The 15,041-nt window shown below is 43.7% G+C and overlaps 1 protein-coding gene across 2 annotated transcripts in view; it reads left to right on the top strand.

Moving 5' to 3' along the window:
- Positions 1-15,041, top strand: part of DNAH7 (dynein axonemal heavy chain 7) — a 918,640-nt gene that overhangs the window by 891,768 nt on the left and 11,831 nt on the right. For both annotated transcript variants that reach the window (XM_083153498.1, XM_083153497.1), the window contains 3 exons: positions 951-1,103; positions 12,359-12,536; positions 13,743-13,846. In XM_083153498.1, coding sequence (XP_083009624.1) covers positions 951-1,103; positions 12,359-12,536; positions 13,743-13,846 — 435 coding nt within the window. The remainder of the gene's footprint in view (positions 1-950; positions 1,104-12,358; positions 12,537-13,742; positions 13,847-15,041) is intronic.

Genomic DNA, 15,041 nt, shown 5'->3' with positions numbered 1-15,041 from the left:
AAAATTGAAACTCTGCAAAAAAAAAGAAATTTTGAAATTTCACCTACACTTTGTTTTAATTCCTGTGAAACACCTAAAGGGTTAACAAACTTCCAAAATGCTGTTTTGAATACTGTGAGGGGTGCAGTTTTTGAAATGGCATCATTTATGGGGGTGTCTCACATACAAGTCCCTCAAAGTCACATCAGAACTGAACTGGTCCCTAAAAAAATCAGTGTTTGAAATTTTCTTGAAAATTTGAGAATTTGCTAGTCATATTTGAAGCCTCCTAGTGTCCAAAAAAATGAAAAGGGGGTTGAAATAATGATGGCAACATAAAGTAGACATATGGTCTATGTTAGTTATTAACTATTTTGAGTGGTATGATTATTTGTCTCACAAGCAGAAAATTTAACATTTTGCATATTGCTAAATTTTCCATTTTTTCACGATATTTTGGTATTTTTCACAAAAAAACACAGACTGTATCGACCAAAATTTACCACTAACTTGAAGTACAATGTGTCACGAGAAAACAATCTCAAAATCACTGGGATAAGTAAAAGCAAAAAAAAGTTATCCCCACTTAAGTGAGACATGTCAGATTTGAAAAAAAGGGCTCTGTCATGAAGGCACAAACTGGCTCTGTCATGAAGGGGTTAATTAAATGATAAATATTCATTCTTTCAAGGCGTATACTGTTTATTTCAGAGTCATTTCCTTTCCTATCTGTAGCCATGTAATAAATATGTTCCAATACATTTTCAATCTTCATAAATACATTAAACCTGATGGAAGTTATTTTTTCTTTATTTATAAATGAATGTTGGGGAATTCCATAGTAAAGGCTGCTATTCTGGAAAGATTTACATACAGTATGCTTGACAGAATTTGCCATAACCAGGCAATTAATTGATCAGATGTTTTCATTACAAACATATTAGAACTTGTGTTGTGTCATTATTAACCAGGGCTTGGTGGTTATGTCTTCCGACCTGGAAGAGGTTGTTATCAGCATTCTAAAAGGAAAGATTCCTGGTATGTGGATGAAGAAATCTTACCCAAGTCTGAAGCCTCTTGGCAGCTATGTGAATGATTTTCTCACAAGATTGAAATTTTTACAGGTAAGGCAATTAGCCATCAATATTGCCTGTGTTACTTAAACATGAATGGATCTTTGATCACAACAATCTTCTTAGCTGCATGTAGTCCCATGAGATCTATATTTTAATTATTTGTAGTAAAGCATTTGCTTTTAAAACCATTTTCAAAGGTTAAAAACATGCTAATGAGCACATTTCACACATTGTCTTTTGGGGCGTTAAGCTGTGTGTAGCATTAGGGCACCTTCAGCTAGGCTGAACTTATGCTCAGTTGTGTGCTGACCATGAGTACAATTCCTTGCTAAATTTTTTTACACTGTGAAAAGTCCATTCTGCAAGAGTCTAATGCAGCTATTCAGAGTGAGGCTTTATTCATGACAATAAAGGTCCTGATACAGAGTTGGGCACAGTTCAGCAATTATTTGCTACTACACATGCGCTGCCTGAGTATATGAATGATTGCTCTATTGCAAGGGTTCTTAAACCATTTTGCTCTGGGACCCCGTCAGACAATAAAAATGAATGATTACAGGACCCCAGCAAATTACAGCAGAATGGACACTACATATGTGTGGTCAGCAGACTGCAAATGCATAGCAGCATTGTGGAGGCACGAAATGATGCAAGGAGTCAGAAAAACCAGTTGAATTGTCTGTGGGCATGTAATGGTAGTGTTGTGGGCATTTCACTGCTAGCAGGCTGCGATCTCAGATGTAAAGCCACTTCACAGATTCCATAGAAACATAGACATTGTGATAGGCAGACTCAGATTGTGTGTGGAAGACATCCTTGTTGTACTTAATGCAATATACCACCTCCACTACCTCCACACTTAGGGTCTGGAAGGTGGGTATTGGTGGCTGTGTATAGTTGGTGAGGGGGGGGGGGGGTCGGGGGGGGACATTGAAGTTTTGCCTAGGGTGCTAAAAAGCCTTACCCGCATGCTGTTGCATCCTGTGGTGCAGGCCCCTGTCCTGTATTGTCCCAGGGTATTCTTCATGGCAAGATCTGGGTGACATTACTCTGGAATCTGGTCAGCGTCCCACGCCGGTTCACGCTGGAAGGGGCGCCGCCATGACACCTGCATTCACATGACTTCTCTGTGACTTTGATACTCTGACCTGTGCACTGACCCATGTGATCAAGGTGTGCACAGGTATTTCCTGGAGTTGATTGATGCTGTGTCTTGCAGCCAATCACAGGCCAGCAGGGGGTTATAGCTGCCATGAACAACTTGTCTGATCCCTCTGTTCCTTCAGAAGTCAACATTCTAGGCTCCAGGTTCCTGTGCTTCACTTGTACAATCTCCTGCTACCTGCTGTTACAGAAGCTCCCTGGTACTCTCCACCTGCCAGGTTACTTTCCAAGCTGCTTACCATCTTCAGCTCCCAAAGGAAGAGGATAGAGCACTCCAGAATACCTCAGCAGAGTTTACTAGTAGTAGTAGTACGTTTATTTATAAGGCGCCACAAAGTGTCCACAGCGCTGTACATAGCAAACAAAAAACAAATTACAAGGTAACGTACAGGGTGTGTTTATAAAATACAGGATAAATAGGGTATAGCTGGTGGAACTAAAATCAGCATCAGTTCTGGAGTAGGTGTCGAAATTGTCGAGGAGACTGAAGATGAAGTAGAGGAAGGGAAGAACAGGGCAGGAGCACTGGTGAGGTAAAGAGGTAGGGTGAGTATGTGAGGAAGGAGGGCCCTACTCATAAGAGTTAACAGACTAAAAGGGGGTGGGTGGATGAATGAAAAACAATAGGATAAGTAGGAACGGATGGAGGGGTAGGGTAGGCAGGATAGGAGGAGCAAAAGAGGTTAGGAGGAGGAGGGATAGGCCAGTCAGAAGAAGTGGGTTTTGAGGGAGCGCTTGAAGGAGGTAAGGGAATCAGAAAGGCTGATGGGTGGTGGGAGGTTGTTCCAGTGCAGGGGCCAGCGCGAGAGAAGTCTTGGACACGGGAGTGGGAGGAGGTGATTAGGTGAGAGATAGAGATCAGTGAAGAGAGGTAAGGAGTGGTGGAGGAGGAGAGAGCCTTGTAGGTGGTGGTGAGGAGTTTAAAGAGAACCCGGAAAGGAATGGGGAGCCAGTGAAGAGATAGACAGAGGGAGGAGGCGGAGGTGGAGTGGCGGGAGAGGAAGATGAGCCTAGCAGCAGAGTTAAGAATGGATTGGAGAGGGGCGAGGCGAGGCCGGCGAGAGATAGTCCAGAGAGAAGGATGTTGCAGTAGTCAAGGCGGGAGATGACAAGAGAATGAATGAGAATTTTGGTTGCGTCAGTGGAGAGGAATGGTCTGATGCTCGAGATGTTGTGGAGGTGAAAGCGGCAAGACTGTGAGAGAGCACGAATGTGGGGGGGTGAAAGAGAGAGAGGAGTCAATGATGACACGAGGCAGCGCGTTTGGTCGGTGGAGGGGATCTCGGTTTCACCAATGCTGAGGGAGATAGTTGGCAAAGAGGGGATATTCGTGGGATGAAAGATTAGAAGTTCAGTTTTAGCCATGTTTAGTTTCAGGAAGTGTTGGGTCATCCAGGCTGAGATGGCCGTGAGGCATTCGGAGACCTTGGACAGGAGTGATGGGGATAGGTCGGGGGAGGAGAGATAGATTAGGGTATCATCAGCATAAAGGTGGTAATGGAAGCCATAGGAGCTGATGAGGTTGCCCAGAGAGGTGGTGTAGAGGGAGAAGAGGAGAGGGCCAAGGACTGACCCATGGGTAACACTGACTGGCTGCGGGGTAGTAGGAGAGGAGGAGCTCAGAGTGGAGACAGAGAAGGAGCGATCGGAGAGGTATGAGGTGAACCAGGAGAAGACCGTGCCAGTGATGCCAAAGGAGCGGAGGGTGTTGACAGCCCTTGTCGGTTCCTAGGCCATCAACACTCCTTGTCGGCTCCCAGGCCATTGACATCTGACCAGCTCCCAAGCCATCGACATCTCACCGGCTCCCAAACCATCGACATCTCACCGGTTCCCAAACTGACGACATATCACCGGCTTCAAAGCTGTCAACTTCTCACCGGCTCCCAAGCCGTCGACATCTCTCCGGCTCCCAGGCCAATGCAGTCCACTTATCAAGCTCCAAGATTATCTGGTCCAAGCTCCAAGCACGCTATCACTAATCACTATCCATCCCTTGTGATTGGCCATCTAAATGTGGGAACTCAGGTCAGAGGGCCATGACCTCGCCACCGAACGTAGCGGAGTCCAAACCTCCTTGCAGGGGTCCCTGTTGAAAACCGTCGGTGGTGTTAGACTCCGCATCTCTGATCAGAGTCTCATCAACTCCCCTACCAAGCTGTGCCCGCAGTGACAGTGCTATTATCCTTATCTCAAACCCCCAGTGTTCCAGTTTCCAGCATCTATCACTGGCTCACTGCTGCCACAGCTGGGAACAACAGAGACCCAAGCCCTGACAGACAGGGAAGTGATTTAATAGAATCCAAAAGCAGATTCGCAGCCAAACTGTTCTAGTGGCAAACAAAATCAATACAACCATCCCCAACCCAAGGTAATGATGAGTACAGTTGGTGAAGAACAACACACTGCCCATCTCAACTGAAGCTCCATTGCTAGATCATGGAGAACATGGGTGTCTCTCCTCTTTACTGCTGAGGTGGGTTTTTCTACACAGGTACACATTGTTTATAATCAACTTGTTTATGATCAACTTGTCAAATGAAACATGCTGGATTATTTCAAGGCCCCTATGTAAGTAATAATTTGTTTGATTTGATCTATAGAATTCCATTTAAACCAAATTCTCTATTTCTGGGATGCTGACCATTGCGTTTCCATCCACATTTTTTATTTGTCCTTATTTTTAGCATCCCCCATTATATTTGGAATGTGTTTTAAGGGAATGCAGTTTAAATCCCGGCGGTCGGGATCCCGGCGTTCAGAATCCCGACCGCCGAAATCCCGACACTTTCTCCCTCCGTGGGTGTCCACGACACCCCTGAAGGGAGAATAAATTAGTGTGCCGAGCGTAGCGAGGCACCGGGCCCGCTGCGTGGCGAGCACAGCGAGCCCGCAAGGGGGGGGCGATCCACGTCCCCCCCTTGTCGGGATTTCAGCAGTCGTGATTCCGGCGTCAGGATTTTGAACCCCCGGATGCCGACCGCTGGGATTTCATACTGAATCCGTTTTAAGATGACATTATATATTGTGGTGAAAGTGGTAATCTCAAACATAAAGTGCCCATTCCTGTGGGATCAGCTTCCTCCAAGGGAAAGGAAAATAAACTTATGCACTCTGTGCAATCTGGAAAACCCGAAATTCCACTGCTGCTGCAGAGTCAGCTGGGAATCATAGCCAGAGAATAGGAAGAGTTTAAAACTCCCTTCTGCCAGGTTCTCTGGATACTAATACCAACAAGCGGTGATTGGTGCCAGGGGCCGATGGTATTCTGTAGCTGCACTGGGAAGCAGGGCAGAAGATGGCTGCATTCCATGACAGCAGATGGAACTTTAGAGACTTTGGTGATGGGTTGTATGTTTAGTTGGTAGGACTATTTTGCCAGACTACTGTATATACACTGCTCAAAAATATAAAGGGAACACTAACATAACACATCCTAGATCTGAATGAATGAAATATTATCATTAAATACTTTACATATTTGAATGTGCTGACAACAAAATGACACAAAAATTATCAATGGAAATCAAATTAATAATCCATGGAGGTCTGGATTTGGAGTCACACTCCAAATTAAAGTGGAAAAACACACTACAGGATGATACAACTTTGATGTAATGTCCTTAAAGCAAGTCAAAATGAGGCTCAGTAGTGTGTGTGGCCTCCACATGCCTGTATGACCTCCCTACAATGCCTGGGCATGCTCCTGATCCCAGACCTGGATTAAAGCCTACGCCAACTCCTGGATAGTCTGTGGTGCAAGGTGGCGTTGGTGGATGGAGCAAGACATGATGTCCCAGATGTGCTCAATTGGATTCAGGTCTGGTGAACGGGCGGGCCAGTCCATGGCATCAATGCCTTTGTCTTGCAGGAAATGCTGACACACTCCAGCCACATGAGGTCTAGCATTGTCTTGTATTAGGAGGAACTCAGGGCCAACTGCACCAGCATATGGTCTCACAAGGGGTCTGAGGATCTCATCTCGGTACCTAAAGGCAGTCAGGCTACCTCTGGCGAGCACATTGAGGGCTGTGCGGCCCCACAAAGAAATGCCACCCCACACCATTACTGACCCACTGCCAAACTGGTCATGCTGGAGGAGGTTGACGGCAGCAGAATGTTCTGCTTGACGTCTCCAGACTCTGTCACATCTGTCACGTTCTCAGTGTGAAACTGCGTTAATCTGTGAAGAGCACAGGGTGCCAGTGGCGAATTTGCCAATCAGTGTTCTCTGGCAAATGCCAAACGTCCTGCACGGTGTTGGGCTGTAAGCACAATCCCCACCTGTGGAAGTTGGGCCCTCATACCACCCTCATAGTGTCTGTTTCTGACCGTTGTAGACACATGCACATTTGTGGCCTGCTGGAGGTCATTTTGCAGGGCTCTTCCTGTTCCTCCTTGCACAAAGGTGGAGTGGCGTTCCTGCTGGTGGGTTGTTGCCCTCCTACGCCTCCTCCACGTCTCCTGATGTACTGGCCTGTCTACGGGTAGCACCTCCATGCTCTGGACTCTACGCTGACAGACACAGCAAACCTTTTTTTTTAAATTGAGTAATTTTTTATTAATTTTGCAAGAAAAAAAACAAGAAAAATTACCAGTACAAACAGCAGCGTATCAATAGATCAAAAGGTGCACACAGGAGATATGTAACAGACAAAATAGTATATATACAGGAGTATTTAAAAGCATCCATATGTATTCGCACACAAATCATGTAGGATATATACATGATGAGAAACCATCCTCTCAGAATATAGACAAATATACATTAAGTCAAGTACCCGGAGGCTCCATCCGGGTTCCCAGGAATGGAGAAATAGAAGAGGGGCACAATTACATGGACGTAACGCATAACTAACCATTATGCACCATTGCATCGTAAAATGATCAATTAACAAAAACACCACTGTCAAAACTTAAATAACCTACTAACAGTAATCAGAAAAACAAAAAAGAAACCTCCCAAAGGACCCAAAGCAAACCTCCCACATAGCCCCCCACCCTGTACTACCCAACCCCAACTTAGGTGTACCTGGAGCCCTATAACCATATTACCCCTAAACCCATTTTGCACCCCCTACCCTACTAACTATACTACCTAACACACACCCCCGCCCCCTTAAATACACTAATATAACCTCCCAGAGCCGACCCTAGCCTAAATGACACCCTAGGCAAGATTTTGGCTGGTGCCCCCTAGCACCGCCACTAGTTCCGCCTCTGACCCTGCTCCCCTTTCCCAGCACCATCAACCCTCATAATAGCAGTCATCATTTTGGTGCTCCTACCCGCAATATTTTAAATAGAAACAGTGCACACATTCGGTGCGCAGCCCAAACAGGGGTGTGTTCTTGCTGGGAAATGGCATGGCCACCCAATAGTACCCCCAATTCAAATTATGCCACACAGTAGTGCAACTTTATTCACATTATATCATGCGATGGTGTCCCTTATACACGTTACATCACACAGTAGTACCACTTTACCTTATGTACATTACTCCACACATTATTCACATTATACCCTTAGAAAACAAACCAGAGAAAATATTGTATTTTAAGCACCTCCGTGGCCACACTGCAACCCAGCACAAATCAGTGTGTGCTGGGCAGAGGAGAAGAGCTGCTGCTGTCACTGAACGGGAGGGGGCCCGGGGCCCCCACTGGGCCCTTCCATCAGACTTTGGCCTGGGTAATTTGTACCCCCTACCCCTTTCTCTCGGCATCCCTGATAATAGCACACAGTAATGCCCCTTTCACATTATGCCAACCTTTATTAATGCCCTTTATACACATAATGACACACATAATGCCACTTACACATATGTTGCACATTATTAATGCCCTTATACACGACACACATAATGCCCATTACACATATGTTGCACATTGTTCATTCCCTTATACACATGACACACATAATGCCTGTTACACATTATGTCACACATTATTAATGCATTTATACATGACACACATAATGCCCCTTACACATATGCTGAACACTATTGCACAACCAACCCACCCGCAGAGAGCACTCACACAGCCACTAACACTGTGACCTCTGCCTCTGCTTGGATACAGATGTTTCCTCATACATCTTGACTCAATAAGCCATGCAGCTCCTGGCCAGTTCTGCTAACGTTGGGTGCCTTTTTTGCTGAAAATTCATCTTATTTGCATTGTTCTGACCAGCACACACAAGGAGCTTCCGATGATTAAAATGATATGTGGCATGAATATATTCTGTGTGCGACTGTGGCTGTACCTGCATACAGAATGCTATGTTAAAGTGATTTCCATGAATACACTATTTCATATGCAAATACAGCCTCACTCACACACAGAATATAGGCATGCTGCATATCCTTTTAGTCAGCAGAAGCTGCTGATGCCCCTAGGCATTCCAAATGCCCTAGGCAATTGCCTAGTTTGCCTATGCCTAAGGCTGGCTCTGTAACCTCCCCCCCCCTAGTCGGTTAATGAAGGAATGGACTTTTGTTAAGAAAAAATATAACTAGGATATTGCCGTATAGCTAGAATGTAGGAAAGGGTCCCATCACATTCAATACCAGTCAGCATAGCCTAATGAATAATAGTCATATAACAAGATACAGACGTCTTAAAATATAGTGTGCCAAAGAATATTAGGACATCAGATTAGCAAGATCAGGTATGGCAAACCCAACCCCCCCCCATTATTTCCCCAACCTTGTTATAAAATCCATACATCAGTAAACATATTTTACACGGCACTCCACACAACCAGTACAATAAGACTTGTGCCCTCACATTCTAATAGGAAAATATACAGACTAGTCAGGTAAGGCACTTGTGGCTAAAAATAATTCACTCAGGACAACAAATAATTATTCAAGCATTTAAATACGGAATGGTCTGGATTGACATCTGAAGTGATGGGAGGAGGCAGCACTGCAGAAGTTTGTTAATAAGAACTGAGGCCTTGAAGATTAAAGTATAAATAGTGCTGTATGACATTCTCCCAATAGTTGCTAATTAACTACATATGTAAACATCATTGCATATTACATGTAGTTTCAACTTCACTGTTTAAAAAGTTATCTGGATAGCTGACAGACAGTGACTAGGTTGGTAGGTCAACACCATATGGTTGGCAGACATAAGGTGGAAATGGTCAAAAGGTAAACACAAGCAATAGGTCGGCATGGAAATTAGTTTTCCAAGATTTTAGATTTTTTGGGGGACTTTTTCTTACTTTATCTTTCGCCATCAGAGTCCATGTGGATGGTAGTGTGCCAAGTGCAGCGAGGCACCTGGCCCTAGTATGGCGATTTGGGAAGAAATTAGGGGGGTTCCACAAGCTCAAATGTCGACATTGGCACAAAAAATTCATGAAAATCCCATTTTGACCTTTTCAATGTCGACCATTGCTTGTGTCAACCTTTTCCAGTGTTGACATTTTGGGGGTCATCCTAGCCATTGTCTGTGAGCTACACCCAGGGGCGTAGCTCCCAGAGGCAATCAAGTCACTGGCCAACTGAAGGGGCGCCTGCATGTACAGATGCACCTGTGTGACTGCTGATCTTCCAGTGGAGCTTTGCAGCATACCTGCTACTGCTGCATAGTTAATTGTCTTTCTCTCAGGTGTTTCCCTCCTGATCCTGCTCAGCCTTTCTGCAGAAAGTGACAGTGCACCCACTGCTGCTATTGGACTGTAATATCTTATAATATCAGTTAAGCTGTGTACACACGGGGGCGATAGGGGCTGAAATCGCTGGAAATATGGTTGCAGGCGACCATATTGCCAGTGATGGGAGTGTGCCCCGGCGATAAAATCGCTGGGTGCACGCTCCCGATTTCAGCCCCGTTCTAATCGCTGGTCGCAGGAGCTTGCTCCTGCGACCAGCTGATTACATCTGCGGCACCGCCGGCAGAGGTTCCCTTTCATCAGCGACCATCTCTTCAAGCTAGTGAGAAATCAAGTTGAATAGACACACTTCATGTGGAGTTTTATTGAATACAAGTGTAACCTAATACAGCGGTACAGAACTGCAACTGTTATTATTGAACTCTGTTAAATTTAAGTCTGTATTTGTCTATTGATACATTATTTCTTTCTGATTTTCTCACAAGAGGGAAACTAAGTATTTTTGTCTGGTATATGCAATCACTAAAATCTGTACAAAAATAGGTATCTTAATATTTTTCGCTAGCTGATATTACATATATTTTTAAAGTGACTTATCACTGTTATATAGTCACTTGAAAAATAAGAATATAATTTGTATATATATATATGTATATATTGGTTTTGTTCGTCTGGTTTGTATCTTGGGTAAAATCCCCTTCTTTTTTACTGAATAAATATTAAAAGCTAAGTTTTAAGCAAATTAATCAAGCGTGCCCCCACAAAGAGATAGTAGTTTTCCTGTCTCTTCTGTTTTCCAATTAATTCATACTCTCTGGGGAGCACCTCCACTACCCAGATATGCACACATCAGTACAAAATTATTAGTACAGTGGATAAATAATATCTTTATATTATATACTCTTAACCACTCACCATGCCCATGGTCTGGTATGCAAGGGGAAAGGGGAAGGTGGAAAATTACTGCTGCACAGGTAGCTATTAAATGTTAAGCTTAAAACAAAATAAGAATAACATTCAAGTAATACTAATTGCACAACCAAACCCCAAGCAACACCGGGTTCCTCAGCTAGTTCATGTTAATTATAATATATAATTGACTCCACCCTATTTTTCAGTACCAGTCTAGGCTTAAAACCCTAGGGCCTGTCAATTTGGGAAGGTGTTAACCAATATTGTATTACATTGTAAACTGTTTCCTCACCAGTTTGGGCTTAAGTACATAGATTTAGACTTTGTAGAATGAACCAATGTCGGCCCCATATGTGCAACATTCTGATGTGCAACATTTTCTTATATTTGCATCTAAACAATTTATTACATTAGAAAAAAGGAAAGTTCTTTAGCTTTATACATTTGTCAAACTTTTATTAACTGTTACAGTACTTATCTTAATTGTAGAATGACATCAAGCCATGACCTCTAAATACTAATTTGAATGTATAATCACACTCAACATTGTAAGTAGATACTGCTAGAATTGCAATACTGTGTTCACAAGTGAATTTGTCAAAATGGCTGTGAAAATTGCCCCCAATTTTTTTATTCATCATAATGATCTGTAATGTTTACCTTATATTTGAAATGTAATCTTTGGTACTTGTGTATTATCTGGGCGCCCAATTTTTTCATTGCATGCCACTACTTAAGGCATGCGATGCAATGCAATGTGATTTTTCATTGTAAAGACCTGATTTTTAATTGTATAGTCAGCCATGGGTGATTTCATACCCCCACTATCCAACTACGCATGGAGTTGATTCTATATAGAGCGCGGCGAGCGCACGCGGATTACTTTACTTGTATTCTGCGTCCGCTCACCACGCTTCGGGCTCGGTGGCTCGCTGCGCTCGCCACACTATATAAAATCAACTCCATGCGTAGTTGGATAGTGGGGGTATGAAATCACCCATGGCTGACTATACAATTAAAAATCTGGTCTTTACAATGAAAAATCACATTGCATTGCATGCCTTAAGTAGTGCGGTGCGATGCGCCCAGATATTACACCTAATCTTTAGTACCTAATCTTTTATTTACGCAACTTTTTTTTTTGAATTTTCATAAAAATGTGAACAATGCTGGCATTTTTAGTTGATATACTCTACATCTCTCATAGAGATGTTGGCACTTAAAGGGTTAAGGAAATTGAATTTACGGTGAATATAAAAAGGAAGAAAATAATGTTTTTCTTGGGATACTGGGGTAACTGTATGAAACAGTGATAAGGGAGACGTGAGCCAGAGGGTAAGTGGCCCATGGCAACCAATCAGCATAACATCTATAATTTACACAATATAAAATTATAAAGAGCAGCTGATTGGTTGCCATGGGCCACTTCACCTCTGGCTCACTTCTCCCTTACGAATGCTCATTAACCACCACAAGTTCAAAGTAAACGTATAGCTTACAACCTCAGCTTTATATATTATTTGCTACTTCTAGACTTCATAAAGTTTATTGCAATTCAGTTTCTCTACAGTAAGTTTCATTCTTTTCTGGGATTAACACAGGACTGGTATGAAAATGGAAACCCTCCAACCTTTTGGCTCTCAGGCTTTTTCTTCACACAAGCGTTCCTTACAGGTGCACAGCAGAATTATGCCCGCAAGTACACGATTCCTATTGACCTGCTGGGCTTTGACTTTGAGGTTCTAGAAGATAAAGAATATAAACATGCACCTGAGGATGGTAAGGAGCAGTCACTGCAGATTCATATTCATAAATGAAAGCTTCTCAGTAATCATGGCTCTTATCCAGTATAACCAATGTGATTAAAATGCAGTACTTTGTACAGGAGAATGTGTAAACAAGTGCAGTTATTTATTGTAGGATTGCTTAGATGACAAAATCATGCAGCTGTACTGTAGTCCGTACATGAAGCAGAAGGAAGGAGTAGTGTGAGGAGTGGAAGATGTTCCATTGGTGCTTCTGATGTTACCTGAACTGTATTGAATGAGCACTGTAATTACAGCTCTAGTGCATTGCTCTCCCAGCTGTCAGAGGCACGCATTTTGGCCAAGGCTGGGGAAAGCAGGATGTAGTTTGTCATCTGTTCTCTGACAGCTAACTACATCTTCATTACTTATGATAATACAGAGCAGGCAGCTGGCAGGTCTGGACCTACACCAACACACACCTTTACCCTTCCCCGCAGTCCTGATCCGGGCCACTCCGTAGACACTGTCCCATCTGGATCATCTATCGAATTATCAACAAATCACTACAGCAGACTTGTGGTACACCACACTCTGCTCAATACTTACTTGTCACCACACAGCTGGTATTTACCTCATAAAAGACTTACATGGACAGATGATAATACTACCATAATCTATTATACATCTTCATTACACATGAGCCTCAGTCTAATTCGCTGGGACTGTGTGTACACCCCTTTCATATGTATGGGGCTTTACAGTACCAATAGGCCACTATTGCATTTACAATCCATAGCACTGAACAGGGACTGGAAGATCAGCATGGGTCCCACAAATGAGATTGGGATAGCTCAGACCTATTGAAACTGCAATACACAGCTTTACAGGCAGTCACAAGATTTTTCCTCTAGAGTTAAAGTAGATCTAATTTAAAGGGAAAAAACCAACTACGTTTTGCCTTTTAAAAACGAATCACAAAAAATCTAGAGGCAAAAATGTATAAATCTTGTGGTAGCCTACAACTCACAGATTATTACATGTACCCCTTAGAGAAGGAGAGCTCAATGGAGGCATATCACATTTCCAGCATAAGGTAAAATTAATAGACTGTATTTTCAAGAATATTTCAAGGAAACCAAGTACTTTAACTATTATATTGAAAAGATAACTAGCAAAGTATCTGTGTCATAGATGAAATGTGAACGATGATATCATTAAAATGTTTGTTTAATTATAGGTGTGTATATTTATGGATTGTACCTTGATGGAGCACGATGGGACAGAAAGACAAAAAAATTAGGAGAATCTTACCCAAAGATCCTGTATGACACTGTACCTGTGGTTAGTATCAGGTTTCATTTATCAGGTCTTCCATATCGACTAAGTTTGTGTCAACCTTCTGTCAATGTCAACCATTAAGTGGCGATCTAGTCACAGTTGACCATTAGACCCAGGGACCACATACCGCATGCACCACAGTTGCAGTGTGCACGGGCTGTGATGGAGCTGGGGCTTTTGTGACGGAACTTGGAAAGCTGCATTTTCTAAATGTGCCAGAAACAATGTGGGTTATTTAAACCTGATCGCAAAGCAAATGGACAAAACCATGTTGCACTGCAGGTGGGGCAAATGTAACATGTGCAGAGGTTTTATATTTTGAAGAGTTATTTGTTTTTTTGTGTAGGGTAAATACGGTCTGCTTTATCTGCAACTTAGATTTTAGTTTGAACATACCCCACCCAATATAAAGGCAATCAATCACAGGAAAAGAACCCAAATTGCAGGTGAATGACAGTGGGCTCAATGCGATGCCACTGGCTCCTTCGAGTCGCTTCAGATTACAGTCCTCGGCGATGGATTTAGGCTAACCATTCTGAGAAAGCTTAGCCTTACTCACAATGCCCCTAGCTGCCCAATATCCAATGCTGCTTCTTCAGTTCTGCAAGGCCAGCAATGGTCATTTTTTGCTACATTAGCTTATTATTGCAGCATCAATGCAAACCACATAAAACAGGGTGCATACTGTACACTATATACTGTAGTCAGAATGGAAAAGTTAGGGGGCGTGGCCTGGTGGGGAACGGAGCTAGACGCATCAAATCGTAGCTCCTGCCAACTAGCCCCAAATACTGGTACCAAACACCAAATTGCACCATATCTGTGCCCCATCTCTCCCCACAGTCCACCCGGACTGAGAGTGTGCAAGCCGCGGAGCCGGGGACGTGTAGAATCGCGTCCTGCGGGTTGCAGCCTAGGCTGCAGACGGAGCCGCGGCCTAAATTTATGAGACTGCCCGGGAGGCGAGCTCCAGACCCAAATCGCGGCCGCGCACGGACCGCCGCGACCGCTGGAACGCACACCACCAGCCCCAAAAGGTGAGCTGTGCACCCCTCTTGCCCCCCATAAGCCCATAATCCCCTCACCTCCTGACCAGAGCTCCAGGGGACCAGCGGGGAGCTCCAGGAGGCTGCTCTCCCTTCTCCTTAGCGGCGGCCATCTTGGATCCAGCCTACCTGCTTGATCCTACAGATACAGT

The sequence above is a fragment of the Crinia signifera genome, chromosome 7, assembly GCF_055691185.1.
Source record: "Crinia signifera chromosome 7, ASM5569118v1, whole genome shotgun sequence".
NCBI lineage: Eukaryota > Metazoa > Chordata > Amphibia > Anura > Myobatrachidae > Crinia > Crinia signifera.
Note: the sequence above shows the minus strand (reverse complement) of the source record. Positions and strands in the feature narration are given on the sequence as shown.